The sequence below is a fragment of the Polypterus senegalus genome, chromosome 1 (assembly GCF_016835505.1).
Source record: "Polypterus senegalus isolate Bchr_013 chromosome 1, ASM1683550v1, whole genome shotgun sequence".
In the NCBI taxonomy this organism is placed as follows: Eukaryota; Metazoa; Chordata; class Cladistia; order Polypteriformes; family Polypteridae; genus Polypterus; species Polypterus senegalus.
Genome location: NC_053154.1, coordinates 189842158 through 189861307, shown reverse-complemented (window position 1 = coordinate 189861307; position 19150 = coordinate 189842158). Strand labels below are relative to the sequence as shown.

At 43.0% G+C, this 19150-nt stretch overlaps 1 protein-coding gene across 8 annotated transcripts in view; it reads left to right on the top strand.

The window, feature by feature from the left end:
• Positions 1–3192: 3192 nt before the first annotated feature.
• The window catches only part of vwa5b2 (von Willebrand factor A domain containing 5B2), a 35003-nt gene continuing 19045 nt past the window's right edge, over positions 3193–19150 (top strand). Inside the window, exons 1-12 of one of the 8 annotated variants that reach the window (XM_039765435.1) lie at positions 6109–6218; positions 6391–6533; positions 10162–10344; positions 10718–10879; positions 10984–11209; positions 12919–13076; positions 14371–14502; positions 14624–14748; positions 14845–15021; positions 15315–15425; positions 15548–15566; positions 15687–15750. In XM_039765435.1, coding sequence (XP_039621369.1) covers positions 10206–10344; positions 10718–10879; positions 10984–11209; positions 12919–13076; positions 14371–14502; positions 14624–14748; positions 14845–15021; positions 15315–15425; positions 15548–15566; positions 15687–15750 — 1313 coding nt within the window. In that variant the 5' untranslated portion in view covers positions 6109–6218; positions 6391–6533; positions 10162–10205. The other 7 variants (XM_039765423.1, XM_039765415.1, XM_039765410.1 and 4 more) reach the window with 7 other exon arrangements.

Here is a 19150-nt window from a genome sequence, read left to right as displayed (position 1 = left end):
CAGGTATAATCAACATAAGACAACTGGACACTGATAATAAACCTTTATGATTATTTTTATAATCGGCTCTTGCATCTAAACCAACAGAATCAATTTAAGTTGTTCCATCCATCCATTATTCAACCCGCTATATCCTAACTACAGGGTCACGGGGGCCCCCTGGAGCCAATCCCAGGGCGCAAGGCAGGAAATAAACCCTGGGCAGGGTGCCAGCCCACTGCAGGGTGTGCACACACACACACACACTAGGGACAATTTTGGATCGCCAATGCACCTAACCTGCATGTCTTTGGACTGTGGGAGGAAACCCATGCAGACACGGGGAGAAACATGCAAACTCCACGCTGAGAGGACCCGGGAAGCGAACCTAGGTCTCCTAACTGCAAGGCAGCAGCGCTACCCACTGCACCACCGTGCCGCCCCAGTTTGAGTTATTTCCACATGATTTTATCTTGTAAAAATAAAACACAAGAAATATTCAATTCTACTGGAAAATGACATGTAAAGCCATAAAGCATTCTACTTTTAAGTAATCATTTTAGATTATCTGTGTAATAGCAGGGCTGTTCTTAGGCATGAGCGAGCAGGGCAGTTGACCAGGGCCCGAGACAAAAGGGGCCCCATCATTCGAGGTATTTTTTTTTTTAAAAATCGACGCAAGTTACATATCTGTACTACGAAGTTTAATGCTAAGCTTACTGCCCTTTCCCGGGGCAGGGCCGCTGCAACAGGGAACTGGAGCTTGGGGCGTTTGTTATGGTCAGGGCTCTGTGCAGGCGGGGCCCTGTTATGACACACCCCCACAAAAGTCAATAAATAGAGTGCACTCATCAGACAAGACCATTCCGTTCCAGACCACAGTTGCATTGTGAGCATGGGCGTGGACTTCTTCCAGTGTGTTTCTGTCACGTATAATGCTTTCTTCCCTTTTTCGCCTTGGCATTGGCATTATCGTACTCTGCTCGTAACTGCATCTTATTCATGTTAGCAGTTGTGCACGTACCATATTAATATGAAACGCAGTTATCCATCTGGTGCTGATAAACGAAAGAAAAAGGCAGACGATGTAGCCTTTATTGAGACACAAAAAGGAGCTTTGCTAAAATTAGTCGTGTGCATTCTCCTACTGATTCCTTTCAAAACCGACCAGCAGTAAGCAACGAGCAACATACCAGTTACAGTCGCTGCTGGGGAACGCAGCTTTTCTAAGCTAAAGATAATCAAGAATTACCTCAGGACAACCATGTTACAAGAATGATTTAATGCTTTAGCATTAATGTCCATTGAGCGAGACGTTGTCCAATCGCTTGATTACTTGGCATTAATTAAAGATTTCGCAAGTGTTAAAGCACGAAAAGTTGATTTCATTTCTTGAGCTTTATTCTGGAATGTTCTTTAGCCCAAATTTTTTTATTTGGTAGAAAAAAAATTGAAAATGGTATAAAAAACACACTTTTTAATTGTGACAAAAAATAAATAAAATGCTCTAAAATTTATAAAAATATGCACCACTGCACTGCACATTTTGCACACGCTTAGTTACATACCTCCACACGGTGCCCAGTGGAAACAGGTCAAATCTGGCTGAACTGTAGCTAATACTACACGCATTAGGGCCCCCAAAGTCTAATTATGCCTAGGGCCCCTAGCGTCCTAAGAACGGCCCTGGTAATAGCGATATCTCTATATATAATCTTCATTTGGATCTTGATCTTTGTTTGTCCGCGAATGAATTAGAAGAAGAAGAAGCACTAGATGGCAGTAGAGAGACAGCTAAAACATAGGCATTGCATTAAGAATCTCCTCCAGGCGTATACTACTGAAGACTGTAGTACTCCAGTCACACCTCAAAACATAGACATTCAAACTAAACAAATTGTTGTGCTTTAAATTAACTAAAGAGATCTTCATTTAGATCTTGATCTTTGTTTGTCCGCGAATTCCACACATGCGTAGACCACCTTCCAGTTTAGTACATTGTTGTTACTCACGGATGTCAACAATGGGGGTGGTGGACGGTGTTACGCTGGTTAGCTCCTGAGGCCTGGTTAGAGAATGAGATTGCCGAAGATAAAAGTTACATGCCTACATAACATATGAATGAAAGAAAGACAGACAGCACTTTCTGGAAATTATTATTGTTACGATGTAGCCTGCGAATGCTGCGCGTCTCACAGTTGTACCATGGCTTGCTCACATGTCAGTGAAGTGATCCCTATTTATGCTTTAATGAGCCTGGATACCTAAGTGTCCCCCTTTTATAACCATTGCTTCATGTATATTGCCTTACTCTTTGGATTGCCAGAAAGCAACCTGCGAGATTGGAGAAAGGTTGATAAGACATCGTTAGAGGAAACGATAGCGTTGTGAAAACGAGACGGACTGTGAACGGACAGAAGCAGAAATGCTCCTACATCACCATATAATTACTATTCGGACAGTGATTCTGAGTAGGCCATTCCTATTGAATCAGTGCCCAAGGGTTTTCTTTTGTAATTTTATTTCCCTTATAAAAAACCATAATGCTGTGCAACGAAGGGCCCAGTTCACAACTGGAAGCCGCGTTTAAACTGGGAGCCCTTCACAGACAACTTTAACATGCACAACGTAGTTGGGCGTACATGGCTAGTAACCCAATAATCATTAATTGAGTGTAGTAGTCTTGACGCCCTGATGCTATCCAACTGGTTTTGCATGGAATAACATGTGTATGCTGGAAGGGCTTCATTTTGTAAACAGAAGCAAGCCTGGCTGAAACATGTCAGATCTGACAGTCTTTGGTGCTTATGCTTATTGGGCAGATCTATGCGTGATGCTCCTTCAACTATGGCAGCAGTTGGTGACTGGAAAACGAGAAAAGTAGAAAGTTGCATCAAAAAGAGAATGGAGATAAGAGGGTGGGATATTCAAGGGTCCTTTTTAGGGTCTGTGTAGTTTTAGGTGGAAGAGCAACGAGAGAAGAGCATAACTGCTCAGAGGACATCACCGCATACAAAGATGAGATGGGTGGCTGAATTTCTTGCACACAGGCAGGGATTTAAGAGGCTGCTCAAGCTGACGGATAATACGAAGTGAGGGATTGTGTGTGCCTCTTAGTGTTGTCATCTCATACTTTCTGTGGACTGTGTTGAATTCCCAGCCTGCGTGGAGTTAAAATATACCCGCAGTGCTTGTTTGGTTTTACCTTCATCGACAAGACGCGCGGGTGACGTGGTAAATCCAAATTGGCCCTGAGTGCTGGTCCATGAAGGTGCTCCACTCAGGTTAGTACCTACCTTGTGTTCGATTATGCCTTGTTTGACTCCCTCTTGTCGCGACCCAACCTTGAAGTACAGTAGTTTTCAAACACAAATGAACGAAATGGTGTGTCCCTGTGTTCTAGAGTAGCTGTAAGAAGGCTAGGGTCGCAGGTTGCAACAGCGCGGGCAGCAACGTTAAAATAGAGCAGAGGCGGGACTTAAATGGTAGAGGGTGTTCGGTGGGCTGGGCTCGGAGAACGCCAGAGCCGATGGAAAGTGGAAACGGACGAGCTTCAAAGCAATGTCCCCTACACCGGGCGGCTGCCTCACGGGTGACTCGTTCAGGGCGACACATTTGCGTCTTCTAGGTGTTCAGTGGAGGCTCAACTTAGAGGGATTTTATCCTCAAGGGCAGCAAGATCAGTGTGGAGTTGCGCTGCAAGTCTGTATGCGTGTAGGCATCTTACTGGCAAAGAAGTGCGATTTCAACGGAGAACTATCAGCATTTGTGCCTTCGGTTCAGAAGATGAAGGAATAGACGGTCACTCGGTGCGTTTAGTGTTTGTGTCCTCTGCACAGGACAAACACGTGCATAGGACAATATTTTATTTAGCAAACGCTCTTATTCCAGTCGAGAGTGGGTGTGTGCGTCAGTGTGTCCTGGGCTGCGACCGACAGGCGACACAGTCTGTGTTTGTTTCCATATTTCGCCCGATGCAGCCAGACTGAACTCCAGCTCCCCGCAACCCAGAATATGTATAAGCTAGATTAGAAAACTGAATGTCGGAAAGACTTACAAATCTCAAGTACAGGACGATAAATGTTTCAGCTGCAGATAAGATTGTTCTTCCAAGATGAATGTGGTATTGCCAAGGGTAACTCCTAAAAGGCGATCCTGCTGCTGCGACTATTGATTGCAGCCGGCGTCCGCCACACCGTTCACTCCCAGTCCCGCCCTTTGCGCTCACCTCCCCTTGGAGACTTTCAGAGTGCGTTAAGCAGCCTGTGAGGATGCATGTGGAACATTTCATGTTGCTGCTGCTGTGATTATTTTAGGTTAGTGTTATCCTTTTCCATCAAGCTACGGAAATCTCTGCACTGCCGCTGGTTTCAGGAATGCTACCCAGGACGAATCCTATTGCAAACACCAACTTCTTCAGCTTTCATCGCTATTTTCGTGTCTATTCAGTAAGCGATCTCATTATTTGAAACGTTTCATAGGACATCTTCAAAATGAGACATTCCATATCATGAGTATCGATCGACACACCTAGGACATTACTTCAATGCTAGGCGGTAAATTTCATAACGTGATGTTCATTACTGATTCTTGCAAATTAGTGTACATTTTTAACACCCGTCCGGGACTGTTGAATGACACCTGACGCTGCACGGCTCAGCTCGAACCAGAACTGAATAACCGGGACAGAAATAACACATATTATCTAACTTCCACCTACTACTGGTTTTCTCTGGTTACTCTGGGTTTCCATCTGCATCCTAAAACCCTGCCCTTGGCTTAAACAGCAACACTAACTCAACCTAATATGAGTGCCTGTGGGTGTAGTGCCCAGAGATGGACTGGCGAACCGTCCGGAGTTGACTTCTGCTGTAGGATAAGCTCCAGTTCCTTAGGACTTGGTTACATGTGTTTGAGAAAGGTCTCCTAGTATTCTGAATTCCTCTCATACATTTAAAACGAATATATTATACTAATTGATTCACTCATGGCTATTTGTATTGGGGAGTGTCCTGCATGAGTTGAATCCTCCCTTCCGCTTGATGCAGCCCTGTCTGGTTCCCCGTCCCTAAAGCTAAAGCAAGCGGGTGTGGAAACTGCTGGCTTTTATTTAACAAAAGCAGATCAGCGGGAGGAGTCACACAGCTGTCACAGTTTCAGGGAACATATGAGTTAGTATATGACTGCGTGTATGTTTGTGTGTAGTCTGCAAATGACAGACGTTCCACCAGAGTTGGCACCTTGTATAATACCCATGCTTTCTTATGTTTATGTCCCCGTTACCAGCGACCATTTAAATAATACTGGATGTTTATAGAGGATACAAAACAGGTTTTTTTTCTTCGTTTGCTTTTTATACACCATTCACGTGAGCGGTTTTTCTCCCTTTATAAATAGTTTAATTATATACAGTATATATTCGCATAACGGTTCGAGGCTAATTTCTAAAGTCTGCTTCTGATAAGATTGACACAAAAGCAATCCAGCACAAACTGCAACAAAAGTGTATGACAAAAAGGCGTTATATACGAAGCCACTGTGAATGTTTTTCTGATGTCTTATTCATAATGTACAGCATTACTTTGAAAATAACTTGAAGTCGCCAATTTTCTAGCAACTGCTTTGACCTCGGTGAAAGAAAAAAAGAGGTGCTTTTTAATATAATTTTAGATAATATATTTTCTCCTGAAAGCATACAATTCATTTTGTATGCATATTGTTTGGCAGGAATTCCTCTACTGCGCTGCTCATAATTCAGGTATGAAATACTTTATAGCGCAAATGCTCTTCATCCACACGGAAAGCATACAGTTCGCTGCACCCGTGTAAAGGAAAGAAGCGCGAAAAACAGTGAGATGTAGTCTGAAGAGCATACTAATCCGGTCGACGATCCCGTAGCCTATGCCGCGTTTTCTTTCTTTCTTTCTTTCTTTCTTTCTTTCTTTCTTTCTTTCTTTCTTTCTTTCTTTCAGTGAACGTTACACCATGACTTGTGCTGATTTTTACTCAGCGGTTTAGAGTTCAATTGAGCCTGTGTTGTGTGTGCGTGAATGTGCGTGTGCCCTAAGATGTACCAGTTCAGTCTCGGTTTTTCCTCTGCGCTCACTGTTAACAGTGCTGGAAGCGAATTAGAGTGAACTCAAGTGCGCTTCATTTTAGATCGTTTTATGCACCAGTTAGAACACTCTGCTGTCTGAATCTGCTTATGGAATATTAGGTCGCATAGGGCCGGTCGCAAGGTAAGGGCAACAAGTCCACGGAGTGCCATGTTTTTTTTTGTTTTTTTTTAAATGTGTATAGTCTGGTCTGTCTCTTATACACGGTCACTTATGCATGGCCACCAATCGGCACTCTTGATCTGGTGGGCTGGCTGCTCACAATCCGCTGACTCCTTCCTTGTCTCATGCGCAGGTGTGCGCCAAAGGAACCGCTGAAACCATAATCTCCTGTTACACCCCGCACAAGTCAGTGCTGCTGCCATCTCCAGACCGATAACTGCTGACCATGGAAGAGGAGTGGGTGCTATCGAGGAGTCCCTCGCTCTGCGTAATTTGGTGAGTGTCTTGTAGAGTCCGAGGCTGTTGTCAGTTTGACCTGTTAGTTTTACTACATCTGTGTGGAGTATCAAAGGGTAGAAAGCGCACGTATACTTGTGGATTTATATTGAGGCGCGCATAGTTACTGCAGAAACAGCTGCTTGCTTTAAAATATGCTAACATGCTGCGAAAGATATTTTAGGACTGAATGTGTTTATATTTTACAGGATTAAAATCATTTAGAACATATAGCTTTGTTCCTAAACTCTATTACAAGGATAATTATTTGCTGGTTACTGCACGGGAGGAGTCTAGAAGTTTATTTAGATATTAGAGCTAAACTTTTAAAATAAAGTTACTAAAGTGATTTTTCAAATCGATGCCCTAGGAAGAGCCAGTTTGGTTCCCAAAAGGGCCAACTACATAACAATTCCAGAAAGGACTTTTAAATATTTAGATTTGTAACAAACTAGATAACATTGAGTAATTGGTAGCAGATATTTAAAGGTCTCTCACTGCTTTCAACAACACAAGATAAGTTCATTTTTTTTTTGTTCTGCTAGTATCCATAGGCAACTTATTAGATATAAAACATTTCTGTTTTTTCCAAATAGTAGGAACCTTTTGAAAGCCCAAAGATCCAGTTTCATGTGCAAAGAACCTTGTATTAAATCTGTTGTCAAGCAATGGTTCTAACAAGGAACAACACAACCCAATAAAGTGCCATTTTAGAGCCAGTATTTTTAATAAGTGTAGATTTATTTCTTCTTGCACTGTGAGACAGGAACAGCACCATACCTCATTTAAGATCTTTTCTTTGCCAGTGAATTCTGGAACAAAGGCTAAGCATGGAATTCTGTATATATTTTGTAGAACATGCTTGCAGATATTTTCTGCAGAGCTCCGTAGTGGTGATAAATTATCTGGTATTGTTACACCTATCTTTATACATTACTGTAATATGTTTGATACAGTGTTGCAGTGGTTAGTTAGACCTGAATTCAGTCCTTGGCCTGGTCACTGTCTGTGTAGATTTAGTATGTTCTTTCCATGTTTTTCTAAGGGTTTCTTCAAGGTTTTATGGGTTGTCTCCATATCCCACCATAGCTTTATTAGTAACACTAAGCAATCTTAGTATGTAATAGATAGATAGACAGATAGATAGATAGATAGATAGATAGATAGATAGATAGATAGATAGATAGATAGATAGATAGATAGATAGATAGATAGATAGATAGATAGATAGATAGATAGCCAGCCCATGGATAGGTATACTTTTATCCCTAGATGTGTTCTCCAGGACTGTTCTCCTAAACAGATTTCATTCAAACTGTTATACAAAGAGCATCATATAGAGGAGTCACTCTGCAAACCTGAGCTGAGGGTGGCTGTGCTGCCAATGTGATTCTCCATTGTCTCTTGTCTGCTCCAGTGAGCCTTGAGTAAACATCTACTGGATGAGAAACTGAAATATTTGGCTTTGCATTAAGCAGCCATGATTTCCTGGGCAAGCTTGCCTAAGTGTTGACCAAGTGGTTAATTATTGAGAGGTCTGCCAACAGCCAGGCCAGGCTCCACTCAGCTGTTGCTGTGGAACAGAAGTCAGTAAGTCACCTGGTAACTGGCGGGGTGGAATCTTCTTTAAGAGTTAATATAGCAATTGTCCTGTCAGATGGGAAAAATGGAAGCACACACAACAACTACAGCAACAACAACAACAACATTTATTTATATAGCACATTTTCATACAAAAATGTAGCTCAAAGTGCTTTACATAATGAAGAATAGAAAAATAAAACACAGTAAGAAAATAAATTAAGTCAACATTAATTAACATAGAATAAGAGTAAGGTCCGATGGCCAGGGTGGACAGAAAAAAAAACTCCAGACGGCTGGAGAAAATTAATAAAATCTGCAGGGATTCCAAACCATGAGACCACCCAGTCCCCTCTGGGCATTCTACCTAACATAAATGAAACAGTCCTCTTTGGATTTAGGATTCTCACGAAAGGACTTGATGATGATGGTCATGTAGACTTCTGGCTTTTAATCCATCCTTTATTGTTGGAGCATCATAATGCTTTGAGTAGGTGGTGGTGGAACAGGCAGGGTGGCTCTTTAGAGATGGTACTTGAGTGTGTAGCCTACACTTGAGTGAATGTACCCTGATGTGGACTTGCCTTCCACCACTGGTTGGTTCTTGCCTTGTGCCTAATGATACCAGAACAGGCTACAATCCCCTGGGACCGTAAAACAGCATTAAGCAGTTTGGAAAGTGCACAGTGAATGGAAATTATGTAATGTTCACATTTCTCTTTTAAGTTCTCCCTGAATTGAACTAATGCCCTGATGACCCAGTTCAACAGAATTTACCTTGAAGATTAATTTATTAAGGATGTAGCAATGAAGATGGGCTGGGTGCTCAATGTTTTTAGTTCTTTTAAGAGTCTGTTGGGATATTAAATCAACTGGGCAAAATCTGACCCTCTTTCACTAACTCCTACACTGCCTTTAAATTCATACTTAATGCTGTGACTTAAGAGTCATGTTCACCCAATTCCAATACACCTTTAAAACAGATGATAGGATATTTTTATAGACAAACAATTCAAGTGGCACTCATTGTCATTTGTGCTCTTTAATATGAAATTCCTACTTGCAAATCTCCACAGAACAGTTGGCAAAAATACAATTCAATAAGTTAATTGAATAAAAAGTATACATAACATCATTATATACAATGGATTCAAAAAGTTTTCAGACACCTTAACTTTCTCCACACTTTATTGTGTTGTATATTTAATTTTAAATTGATTCAGTTGACATTTTTACCCATCAATCTACACTCATTAACAAATAATGACAAAGTGAATCCATGTTGTCAGACAGATTTGGAAATTTATTAAAAATAAATAAGCATGAATAAAGTACTCTAAATGGTAGGAAGTGTTTAGGGAGTTAAAATTGACCCAAAGGACATGACTGTGTTAAAAAGCAACAGTACAAAATGTGATATTTAGAAATCTTTTTGTGTTTTTTACAGATACATTACTAAAAGGCTTCACAATACTGAGCTATAAAGATGACATTTAGGATGTTTTTATCAGTTTAGAACAAATAAACTACTGTAAAAGCAGTGCAACATCCATTTAAGTTAATGGTGACTCAAAAACTAATTTGGAAGATGTGATAGGGTAGACCTTTTTTTAGAAGCTTTGCAGATTATACAATTTTTAATTTAACTGTTTATTAAATGATGGAAATGTATTTTACTGAGTACAAACACAATCCCGTGTCAGATTTGACCCAAAACATTGTAAGTGTGACAGTATACTCTCCCTGTAGTCAATGCAGATTCCCTAAATCAATTGGTCTTAACTATTTGGGTGTCGACTTCTTTCCATCACTGCACAATAATCATAGTCTCTAACTATCAGAGACTCTTTGAAAAGCTGGCACCACTTTGTTTTCACTGACCATGTGGGTTTTTACTGATCTCATTTGGGGGTCTCAAAATGGCTGGAGAAAGAAAGAGTTTGCAGCAGTGACAAGCAAAAGACACTGAAAAACAAAAAAGTGTAAATTGATATTTCCTAACTCAGAGCCTCACTGCACATTAACTTAATATCTCTCTCATTTTCAGAATCATCACTTGTTTCCAAAGTCAAAGAAGTTCTTGAAGAAAAAATGCCGGGCTTGTTGAACCGTGCCACCTGGGCACCTCTGCTGCTGAAAGCTTCCTGTATAAAGTCTTGTGCCAATGGTTACTGTCTGGGTATCACTGCTCACCTGACCTACGTTAACCCCTGGCAGGAGCCAGTAGAAGGTAACAATGGGCTACCGATGGGGTAAGTATTTGACTGGAATGTAGGCTTGGCACCTTTTAATAATGTGGAGAGGAGGTCCATCCCATGGATCATAATTCAGAAATACACAACTTGAATGCCTGTCTTTAGCTATGAGGTCTGTGTTATGCCAACAGACTACTTTCCACATACCACATCTTGGCTTCTGCCACCCTCATGCCAGACGGTTACTGTCTTTATGAAAAATGGTCTTTTTCCTCAGGGTCACTGATTAAATCCTAAAGCATCATTTCAATGGTGGCAAAGCTGCATCCCACAGGAGAAGCTAAGTGAGAAAGTGGCAGTAAGTGGGGTGGCTGAGCTCTGAGTTGCCCACCTTGTGTTTCCGCCTAGGTGTCTTTGTTTATCCGCTAGAGGAACAGGAAGTGCTGGTGGGCTTTGAGGCAGTGACAGCAGGCCGAATGTTGGGAATTCACATCCAGAACAAATCCAAAATGGACAACTGCTGCACAGACTGCTGTGGGAGCAGCAGTCAGGATCTGCAGTGTGCTAGTGGTGAGCAGTGCCTAGCATTCGCTTTCCTCCAGGTTCTTTTCTGGGGAAATATTTCACAAGGTGCCTGCCAAAGAAATGTAATTATTTATGTGTTATTCTTCCAGGGCATCTTCTTCTGGATGAAGACATGGAAAACAGCACTTTCATCATTGGCACGGGTATGATTGGCCCCTTGGATATTGTCACTGTGATCATCAGTACCACCCTAGAACTCTCCACCCTGCCTGATGGAGCTGTGTATGTGGTCTTCCCCTCTGTGTTCACCCCAATAGTGACTGGCAGAATGATTCACTCCAAGAGTGAAACCAGTGGCCGCTGTGATGAAAATGGGTACGTCAAAAGGCAGAAAATGTCTCTTTAAGAATAAGTTGAATCTTAGTTGCTTCACATCTTCTTGAAAATGAAGCAGGGAAGTGTGGGGTACAGCCCGGACACAGACAGGTAGACATGATGTTTCACCATACACACGTTTATTTTCAATGTTATGTACAATAGAGTGCACAAAACCCAGTGCCGCAGCACCAATCACCCATTCAAGTCCAGGCCTTCTCACAATGCCTTTCCTGTCTCTGGTCCACCTCCACTCCTCTCCTCTCCTCTCCTCTCCTCCGAGCTCTGTCCTCTTCCACCCGACTCCGGCCATCGAATGAAGGGAGGCGGCCCCTTTTATAATCAACCGGATGTGCTCCAGGTGTTTCCGGGCAATCTTCCACCGACACGCCTCAGTGTGGCAGAAGTGTCGGCTGCATCCCCAGAATCACTCCAGGTGTACCTGCTCTTCTTCCCCCCAGCACTTCTGGGTGTGGTGGAAGTGCTGAGGTCCAGGATCTCCAAGGCACTGGGGCTCCCCCTGGCGGTGACCACGGGCCTCTACAGGGTTGAGCTTCAAAGCTCTGTACCCGTGGTCCCCATAACAACCAGGGTGGTCGCCCACACGTGGTCTGAGGTGGAGGTACACCCTCTTCCAGTCCTCCAAGGCTTACCGGCCGGGTCGTCGCCCCAGGCATTTGCCACAAAGGATAGATTTCAATTGCCTCCCAGTGTATAGCAAAGGTGTGCCTTTAAGACCTTTTTTCATTTGGTTCCAATTATAAATTAGATATAGCTGAAGATGGCTCTTGTACAAGTGACCATTATGGCAACCTGGTTAACATTTACCTTCTTCTCTTCAGGTTTTCCAATTTAGATGAGTTTTAGCTGGCAGGCATATGATGTTACCTCTACTAACAACCAGTTTACTTGAGCAGGCAGAGGTTTTAATGGTAGGCCACTCCTGTTCTAATATCCAATATAGTTAGACCGGATGGATTGGATCTGCTAGACATTAATTCCTCTAGCTGCTGGCCTAGCTGAGATGGCCATAGTGGAGATGAGAGAGCCCATAAATTAGCTGTGTCTAGGAGGTACAGCAAGTAGTGTCCATTGTATCCACCTCACTTATCCAACTATGCTGGGTATGGCATGGTATGGCATGGGCGTGAATAGCAAGTATTTCCTCATCTCATTTCACACAGGCGTGGATGGTGTACCTGCTCAGTACTTCCTTCTAGGCTATATTAACAGGTTGAGGCACTGCCAGTTATCATTTCATCCACCAACTCCCAAAGTTGTGGGTCTAACATTTTGCTCCTTTTTCTTGTTCCCAGTACAGTATCTAGAGACATGCCTGACGACCCCAATCATCCATCCATCCATCCATCCATCTTTTTTTAAACTAATTTTCTGGTTCACAATCAGTCATGGGGAACTGATTTCTCTTCAACTGTAGAGAGGGTAACAGTCCACACACACCTACACTCCTGTATACAGGGTGAATTTAGAGGAAAACTGAAATATTCAGATTAAAAGCCCACACAGTCATGGGGAGAGCATATAAACTCTTCATGGACATGGGATCTGAAGGCAGAACTCTGAGCTGCAGTCAAGTATTTACAGTCAATTCAAGCCCATGGTCATCCGCAGTGGTCATGCCAACTGCATGAACAATATCATTCAAAAGAAATTCTGACATTAACTTGTCCTGCTCCTTTATTTTACAGGCCAACCAGCTGTTTTGGTAACACTGCTGGAAAGCTTGAGAAGATGGATGAGTCTGCAGAGCAGTGTGCCCATTCAGTCTTCATATGCCAGGCAGTGAATCAACAGCTTTACGAGCTGAACTTTGAGCTGTTAGTTCGCGGACCCTGTCTGCTAGCTGGTAAGACTTGGGATGATGCTAATTATCTAAGCAGAAAATTTATTTTGTGGGGCAAAGGAGGCCAATACAGCCTTGCTGGACAATACATGAGAGTGGATGCCTTTTTCCATTTATAAGAATTTTTTAAAGATTTCTCTGCTCAGCCAGAACTCTAAAGAATTAAAAGAAATGGGAGTTCTGGCTAGCTTCAGGACACATGGCGTCTGGAATATTGATCAAACATCTACAGTCACTTGCATTGCTGTCACAATTTACAGTGTGTCTCTCTTCCAAATACCCAGGCCATATTTTATTAACACAATTAAATCTAGTTTATTTTGAACCCTTCACTGAGCACACTGCCACAAGGGTCTTGCCTGGTACAGGAGCAGTTTGGCCTACCCAGGGCCAGAGCTTATGCAATCTGTGCCCACTCTGATATTTCAAAGCTTCTACCTTTTACCTTTCTTAAGGAGCACAAATTAGGGGTCCAGGGATCTCCCTAAATTTCTAGATGGTACATCCCTTTTCAGGTCCTTTTCTGTGTCTTTTTTAAACAATCTAGTCACAATAAATGATCACAAGGGAAGGGAAACAATCAATAGGTTGGAGCAGGCTAATGGATTTGGACGCGATTATGAATGATGTTGGCCAGGGGACTGGAACTGAGAGGCGGGAGAGGTGCTCTCTGCTGGCGTGGCACTCAGCCAGATTGGATTAGCTGGAGGATGGGGGAGGGCGGGTGTCTGAAGTGAGCTCAGCGATAACCAGACTCCGTCAGGCTGAATGCCCATGTGGTGCCACCTCCTTGCTTATCTTTATCAGTCTCACGTGATGGTAGCTTAGAGAAGAGACGATTTGTGGCACTTGGTTATCTTTCTCAGTGTCCTTGTGTGAGGCCATCACCTACAGTAAGTGTTTCAAATAGGGCCTGGTTATGTCCATGTGGCTTTGCAGCAATTCAGGTGATTGTATTTGGTGCCAACTTATGGCAGATGAGGCCTCCAAATGTGCCTGTGTGTCTCAAAGCCCATGTAATGACATTGCTTTTTCTATTCCTTTATTGATTATGTCATGTGCTCTTTGACAATGACAGGCTGTGTCTATTTGTCCTTGTGCCACCCATTTCCAAGTCCCAGTGTATCTTACCCCTGTGAATACCTGTAGAGTTTCTGTCCAGATCTCTGTTTGCCACTTGGCACCTGGCATTTTCACTTATATTTGCCTAGAGGTTTGCAGTTGGCATCACGGAAGCCATTTTCACTCAGAGGGCCTTCATTGATATTTCTGATTTTCCCTTTTTTCCCTCCTTTAGGATTAGAGAGTCCTTCTCATGCTTTGCGGGCTGATGCTGATCCAAATGCCACTTGTGCAACTGCCACTTATGTCACCCTGGCAGAGGAACACAAAGGAGACCGACTGCTGGAGATCATTTTACACCTAAGCGGTGAGGGCTTTACCCATTTGGGTAAAGACTGCGGTGGATGGGTGAGAATATCTTAATGGCGGGGGCTGAACCTTGGCATGCAGATTTTAACTGATGTGCCCTCACCTCCTTATACCCACAGAGCCTCATACGCCACATATTTTGCTAGAGACAGGTCGCATGACTTTTGAAGAGTATGAGCAGCATATCCGAAACCGACGTGATTTCATCCGTTCATCCAGAAAAGAGGTGGAAGTTGACAAGAGGGTAAGCACTTTTTTCCAGGTCTGTAAAGCAGCATCTGCAGTAGAATGGGTCAGGAATACCAGATGAGATGTAATTTCAAGCTTTATGTTGCTCCAGCTGGAATTTGTACGCAAGCGCTTTCACAAGGACATTCTCTTCAACCCGGTCCTCATGCTAAACTTCTGTCCAGACCTGCGTTCAACCACCTGCCACCTCCACCGGGTCTCACGGGAACTGCTTTTCCTCATTGACCGTAGTGGCAGTATGAGTGGAACCATCATGGGGAAGGTCAAGGTATGCACCGGAAGGGCCAATATAAAGGGAATTAATTTGGATGAATGACCATCTCTGTAGCAAGATTAACAGGCCTCATCAGATTTCTTTTATCAACCTTGGGTGCTGGTATGTTTAGTTTCAAATGCTAGATAGTGCTTCTTTCTTCTGCCAGGTTTCTTTATTTTCAAATACTTCAAAGAGAAGGGGTTCTCAAATTTGTCAGTACTTAATAGTCTTAAGAACTTCCAGCCTGATCAGGTATTCAACAGAGAATGAAGAATGACTGGAGCTTTCTTCTTTTTCTGTGGCAGGACGCCATGATTGTTGCAGTCAAGAGTTTGCCCCCCAGCACCATGCTAAACATTGTGGGATTTGGTTCAGCTATCAAGACTCTCTTCTCCTCAAGTAGAATCTGCAGTGACGTGAGTGTCTGCTGCTTGCAAGTTGTTGGTAATAGTTGTTGGCCATTCTGGGCGTCAGTAGTGGACGGTGGAGAGTTCAGAAGAAGGGGTGACCCCTTTGCCTTTATTTCTACCCCATCCAGGAGACTCTGGCACTGGCTGGTGAGTACCTGCAAAAGATGAGAGCCAACATGGGAGGCACCAATATCTTGGGTGCTCTAATGTGGGTCATGCGGCAGCCCCAACTTCGTGGTTGTCCCCGACAGCTATTCCTCATTACAGACAGCACCGTAACCAATGCTGGCCAAGTGATGGAGCTGGTGAGGAGAAATCGCAGCAGTGCCAGGTGCAGTATGGCCATTGAAGTCAGTTTCAAAAGGTTACCACTTGTTATGCTCTCTCCCACTCTTGGTACAACACTCTCGTTGTCAATATCCTGGCACCTTGCATGTTTGCCAAGTAGGCCAAAGGCAAAAAGTGGGCTAAAGGTCACATGGCTGTGCTTTCAACGATGATAATGTAATGAGGGTGATTATTCAGGCATTGTGTCACCTGGGCAGGTCTCCATTTTACAGATTTAGATGGTGGAACACCCAAATGTCCCTATAAGTTTGAGATTTTGGGCAACAAGTCAAAAGTGTCTGTTTGTTGGTCTATTGAGGATGGTAGTTTATAAGGTTGGTCACAAATACTCTATAATTGGATTTAGAGGATGTAGTTGCTCTCTAAGGTGCCGTTCTCATTGGTGTCTCCCCAGAGGAGTACTTTTGCTGAAAGTCCAGCAGAAAACAAATGTGGATTAGTATGCAGGGTTTTTTTTGCGAAGCTGAGGTGGGTACTGCTTTTGGTAGTACTCAGATCTGTGCACTATCCACTGCAACAGAATGTGCCACTTTAGATAAAGCGTTACTTGGGTTCAGATTTTAGTCATCCTTTTTGGATGGCTGGTTCTGAATGTTGCTCAAAGAAGGGATTTGTTTGGTCTAGGTGCTGTTTTTGGTAGTGCACCACCATAACACTGTAATTAGCAGTAGATACCCAGTATTCTGATTTAAAGGTAGCTGCTCCAGTATAAGATGTGGACACTGTCACCTCAGGCTACTGGTTTATGTGGCACACCCTCAGAGAAGTCCCATCTGCCATCTGACAGCAGTAATAATTAGTGTGAGAAAAGGAGGCGGGAGAGGCACCCGCAGGTCCCCTGCTGCAATTAAGCTGAGTGCTTTCCTCTGCGCTGCCACAAAACCTCTCAGTGCTTCATGACTCCCTCTGGACTCAAAACAAATCTTTCACGCTAATCTCATTGTTCCTGCATGGGCAGCTAACCCTTCCACTGCCGGCCTGCTTGTGTGCCAGCACACACGATCCTGCATCTTTCCCATGTGTATTTCTGTGTACCATGCATGTACCCTCTTGCAATCTCCTGGTTCTTACAATCAAACCTAATGGCTGTGGTTGAGCTTCCATTCTTCAAATACTTGGCGCATAGCCACATTTTTACCGTAGTGCACTATGACACACTAATGGCACACTCTTACTGTTGTATTGGCACATTAGGATATACAGTACATGCACATGTTTGCAGTGGCATACAGGGACATGCAAGACACTGAGTAGTGCATTAGGACACACACCATTTTGCAAACGATACACTATGACATCATACTTACAAATGTTTTTATACTGGGATACTATAGCACACCGTTGAAGTAAGTGGTACACTAGAATACATATGCACACTATTTTGCACTAGTACACTAGCATAGCATATAGCACTTCGGCCTCAGAGATTCCATGTGCTGGGTCTGAATCCAGCATCCATTCCTTGGCTGTGTGGAATTTCATACAGTATTGAGCCAAGTGCTAGATAGGGTCTGTCTCAGTCATGCCCATTAACTGGATTATGAGATATTGAAAAGGTTTTGTTGCAGTGCCTATAAAATGTTCACTCCTTTGGAAGTTCTCACATGTTATTATTATATACAATGTTAAACCACAGTGGTTTAATTTGCCTTTTTGATACTGACAAACAGAAAAAGTCTATCTATCTATCTATCTATCTATCTATCTATCTATCTATCTATCTATCTATCTATCTATCTATCTATCTATCTGTCTACAGAGGGAGATTTAAATTTGCCTTTTTACATACATTTTTAAAATAAATAAGTACATAAATAGGTAGGTAAGTAAATAAATTGGTACGGCCTCCAGTGAGCCCAGAGTGAGTCCTATAACTGAGTTTGCCCTTTTAAATAGTTTGTTGATTCAATGGGCCTCTCTTGAAGTGATGTTACCAGCCCAGGACACCACAGCATAGAAAATCGCTTTGGTTGTCACAGAGTTATAGTAGATGTGAAAGATGTCACTTCCCACATTAAAAGAACACTGTCTCCTAAGGAAAAAAGAGCCTGCTCTGCCCTTTCTTCTATAGTTCCTCTATGTTCCAAGACCAGTCCAGTCTGTTGAACCCCAAGTACTTGTATGAGTGGACCACCACTGCATCCACTCCTTGAATACTGACCAGACACAGAGGTTCTTTGATGCGGTGAAAGTCAATAATCAGTTCCTTGTTTTTGCTAAAATTAAGATACAGATTAATCTCTTTGCCCCAAAAAACAAAGTTCTCCACCTCACTCCAATACTCTGTCTCATCCCCTTTATCAATACGCTCCATAAATGCAGAATCATCTGAGAATTTCTGAAAGTGACATGACCTGGTGTTACATTTAAAGTTTGAGGTATACACAGAAAAATGAAACGGTGACAGGTCTGTTCCTTGTGGTGCTCCAGTGTTCTTCACATCTGTATCAGAAACACAGTCCTTGAGTCTCACAAACTGCAGTCTGCCTGACAGATATTCCATTTTCCAGGACACCATAGGCTCATCCACCTGGAGAGCAACACTAGGACACATGTACACACACACACATACAGACCCATAAACAGATTCACTTCTAATGCCGTACACACACATACACCTTGGAAATCACCGTAGACTTTGCCCTCACACTGACAATGGTCTGCACATACCTGCCTACATGTTCATCAACACTTTTTCAGTTTCACTTTAACAGAGCATCCATCCTTAGAGTAACACATGCATCCACACACACTCATACTTATTATTTTGCACAACCTATGGATGAGCTACTGGCCTGCGAATGAACTTAGCTGAATGCTCTGCTGCTGAGATTTAATGGCTTGCAGGGGATGATTTACTTGTCATTGCTGCCAACAGTGCAGCCGACTCATGGAGATGTCGCCTTTTAGCTGCTGTCTCCTATGCTCAATGACTTGGGGGGGTTGTGTCATGTTATTGACAAAGCACTTAGGCATCTCCTTGCCATTCCCAGTGTCTTCCATGTTTATTAACAGGCCAACCAAGGTACAAATGAATACAACATTACAGAAAAGCAGCTGGGCAATGGTCAGCCTGGTGGAGCTCTGGTCCACCAGCAAAAGCATGAGCTATAGACTCCACACCAGTCTCTCAGCTGGAATAAACCCTTAGTGCAAAGTGCTTCACAGGACACATTGGAAAAGTAAGTTTTGGCATGTGATGGGTACGCCATTGTATAATGTGTATGTGAATGTGTAAAAAGGCGCTATACAAGCGCCCGACCTGGCACAGACTGACGCAGAGGCAAGTACAAAGTGATAACAAAGTTTATTAATTTTTTTCAGCTGTGGGACACGTCTTCCTGTGCCACACAGCCCAACACAGTCCCAAAGCACATTTACCA